The sequence below is a fragment of the Frankliniella occidentalis genome, unplaced genomic scaffold (assembly GCF_000697945.3).
Source record: "Frankliniella occidentalis isolate FOCC.00 unplaced genomic scaffold, Focc_3.1 Scaffold4056, whole genome shotgun sequence".
In the NCBI taxonomy this organism is placed as follows: Eukaryota; Metazoa; Arthropoda; class Insecta; order Thysanoptera; family Thripidae; genus Frankliniella; species Frankliniella occidentalis.
The window spans coordinates 4,414-7,674 of NW_026271105.1; the positions used below are offsets into that span (position 1 = coordinate 4,414).

The window sequence follows — 3,261 nt, forward strand, 5'->3', positions numbered from 1 at the left end:
TCGGTGTACGCTTGACTTTATAGCTCGTGCTGTTCCGTATATTTCTAGAAGCGAAATAAATGTCCTCCTTCAGTAAATGTCCTCCTTCAGTCAAAGTCGCAGTATTACTGGCCCGTCGGGTCGAGTCCGGTCCTGGGCCTGGGTCGGGTGGGGTAAACGGTGTTGTAATGATGTTCGCCCCCACACGGAGGGTTTGCACTGGCCCCGGGGGGCGGCCCGGAGGACGCCGAGGAGGTCGCTGCCCAGCTGACCGCGACGAAGGGCGGCCGCAAAGAATCCGAGTGCAAACACCACCACCACCACCATGGGCTGACTGACCTCCGGGCCGTTGTTGACGAATGGCCGTCTCTGGAAATTGGCTCCCCTGGGCCTCACTCTGACCACCTTTCTTCTTCTTGTGTGTTGCAGATGGAGGACGAGGGCAACCATGGCAACGACGAGACGCGCTGCTTCATCCTGTCGACGCTGGCCGCGCACCAGCTGAACCGCGCCGCCTGCCTGCTCTGCGGCGGCCTCATGGCCGTGTTCGACCGCTATCCGCTGGTGGACGGCACCTTCTTCCTCACGCCCAAGAAGCACTCGGCGGCCTGCCTGCCGGTGAGTATAGCCTAGCACCAACGCCGAGCCCTGTCTCTCTCGGACGCTGAGCCGACTTCCTCATTAGCTTTGAGGGGCTACAGAGGGCCGGTGGGCCCGGCCGGCGGCCCGTGTGGGGTCCCCGATGGTGCCTCCGGGCCCTGCACGCCACATCACACCGCGGGTCGCCGAGCTTCCGCCAAGGAGCCGGGCGCACGACGCAAATTTGGGAATTGGGTTCGGAGGGGAGAAAGGAGGGGGTAGGGGGCGCAAATTGACCGCAACCCCCGTGGGCCGCTGGCGGGGCCTCTTCCTGTTAGCATACATCAGCGTAGGGGAGGTGATACTCCTTTGTGTCCACGCGCGCCCGTGTGTGTGTGAGTGTGTGTGTGTTTGCCGTGTAATCCTGCCGGGCTCCTTGTGCGTGAACATGGCGGGATTACCTTGAAATTCCTCCCGAGTGTCCCCCGCGCGCGTTACCCTCTTGGCCTTCGCAGAAGGGCGTGTGGGGCTTACAGGCCGCGTCACATCTTAATAAGACTTCAAAGGGCACACGGGGGTCGCTTTTGTAATTGACGAAATTCCCCGTTATGAGTAGTCAGGGCGATAGGAAGGCCCATACAGGGAGTTCCACAGGCACCGTTCATTTTTTGTTTTTTGGATATACTGGACCGATTTCAGCCGAATTGGCTCCAACGCTAATAGCAGTAGCTCGTAACACCGAGCTACGACCATTCCCCCCAAGCAGCCTGAATGCGTTATAGTTTCACTGTAAAAACAATGTCTTGAGTTCGCCCCTCAAAATTTTCCCTTTCGCTTAAAAAAAAAAACAGACAATGTTCTTTACCTTGTACAACAAAAAGAAATACGAGGGCACCTTGTGTGTGCCAAGTACATGCAATTGCGTTTTTATTATCCTGCACTGTTTTCATCTACCCATCTAACCTTTTTGCTTGCACAGTTCTCTTCATTCTGTTGTCCTTGAGCACGATCGTTTCGTTTTGAAACAGGGGACCCCTCCGGTTTTCATGAATTGGAGGCGAAGCATGGCTCGACGTGCGAAAAGAGCAGAAACTCATTTCTTCCAATGCTTACTGTTTACTTTCCCGACCGTTTGTCCACACCCCTTTCTAGGCCCGCCAACCTGTTTGTTATTTTTTCCAAAGGGAGAATGAGAAACGAATAAATAGCGAGAGACAAAGATTGGGCGCAGAGGTGGGGGTGGGGGTCCTGGCTACCGGAAAGTGTACCATCGTCCTCCTTCTCTCTTTTTTTTTATTTTCCTCCTCGGTGTTTAATGTTGGTAAACAGTAAGAGGCCCTGGCTCGCTGCGCACCTTCTCGTTGAGAGTTAATAAAACCAAGCGGCCTGGGCTGTCAGACCGCAGGATCCGCAGGCAGACGGCACTGTTTGGTTAGAGCGCCTCTTCGTCCCCCATCTTTCTCTCTCTCTCTGCCTCCGTGTCCTTCGATTTCCAGGTGAAGCTAGGGGTACTTGTCTGCGTTGCCATAGGACAGAAAAGGGCGCATACGTTAAAAGATTAGGCCGAGGGCCTAGAAACTTGTTATACTGCAGTTTTGGAACAATAGATAGACTGCTGATAGACTCTGTTTCGATTTTCAAATATTCATTTCTGTAACAATATGGCGTATTTTTGTGTGTTACAGACTAAGGTGGAGGGGAAAATGCAGTACCTGTCAGCTGTTTGCATGGGCTGTATGGACAACAAAAGGACCTTGTGCCGTTTCTGCGGTGTCCCGTGGGACGGATCTTCCCTTGTCCTGGGAACGATGTATTCCTATGACATCTTTGCTGCCGTTCCATGCTGCCAGGAGCGATCAAAGGTGAAATTGCTTTTCATGCTTTTTATTCAGTCCATGTCCTAAGAGCGCCTTCTTTGGCCCTTAGGATGGCAAGTGCCGTGTTATCTTTCTGACGAGTTCCAATCTTCTCTTTCACAGTGCAATAGCTGCAAGAAGCCCCTGCTGTCGGTGTTCCAACGCCTTAACTACTACTCCGATTACAGTCAAGACGTAGCTTGCCCACACTGCGGGGTGACCGACCACCACTTCATCAAGTCCTTGCAGGGAACCTACCAGTCACAACCATAACATGAGGGGCCTCCGCTCCCCCTCGGGGGGGCGGAGGACGCCGCGCACGACGCGGCGAACTCGGATGAGGAATGGGCATTCAAGCCTACTAGACTCAACACGCTCATTGTCAAGGGCATGGAAATGAGTGCAGACTCGCTTGCCACCATCATGGCGGCCTCCGGAGGCACGGCGATAGCCGCTGCATACCAAGCGCTCCCCTGCTCTGATCCTTTGGGCAACCCCCCACGTAACTCAATCGTTACGAGCCACAATTCCGGGAAACCAGTCGTGTACCCGCACGAGTCCCACCCTGCTGCGCCTGTTGCTGCACCGCCACGATTCCAGCAGAATCGGTCCGGCCCAAGAGCAATTCGCAAAACAACATACTCTTCAAATGTCAACGCAAGGAAGACGCCAAATCCAGTGGGCCGAATCCCTGATCTCAAAGACATGGAGAAGTATGTAGAAAGCCCCCTAGCTATCAGCCGTTATGATCCTGCCCCCTTCTTGGACGATTTTGTCTTCGACAATACTCCTACTTTCAGTCTTCAGACAGAAGTAAGAAAAAATAAGGAAGAACCCTGGCCCAAAT

The 3,261-nt window shown here is 53.9% G+C and overlaps 1 protein-coding gene across 1 annotated transcript; it reads left to right on the forward strand.

Annotated features, from left to right (window-relative positions):
* The first annotated feature begins 387 nt into the window (after positions 1-387).
* Positions 388-2,687, forward strand: LOC113206457 (headcase protein). Its single transcript, XM_052276711.1, has 3 exons — positions 388-597; positions 2,244-2,420; positions 2,538-2,687. The coding sequence occupies exons 1-3, from the start codon at positions 409-411 to the stop codon at positions 2,685-2,687; spliced, it is 516 nt and encodes a 171-aa protein (XP_052132671.1). The 5' UTR covers positions 388-408.
* The last annotated feature ends 574 nt before the right edge of the window (positions 2,688-3,261 follow it).

What these genes read in the sequence shown, in the direction of transcription:
- LOC113206457 (XM_052276711.1), top strand. Translation starts at nt 409, where the DNA reads ATGGAGGACGAGGGCAACCATGGCAACGACGAGACGCGCTGCTTCATC. An exon ending in ACTCGGCGGCCTGCCTGCCG is followed by an intron (nt 598 to 2,243) that starts GTGAGTATAGCC and finishes TGTGTGTTACAG; the next exon opens with ACTAAGGTGGAGGGGAAAAT. An exon ending in GCTGCCAGGAGCGATCAAAG is followed by an intron (nt 2,421 to 2,537) that starts GTGAAATTGCTT and finishes TCTCTTTCACAG; the next exon opens with TGCAATAGCTGCAAGAAGCC.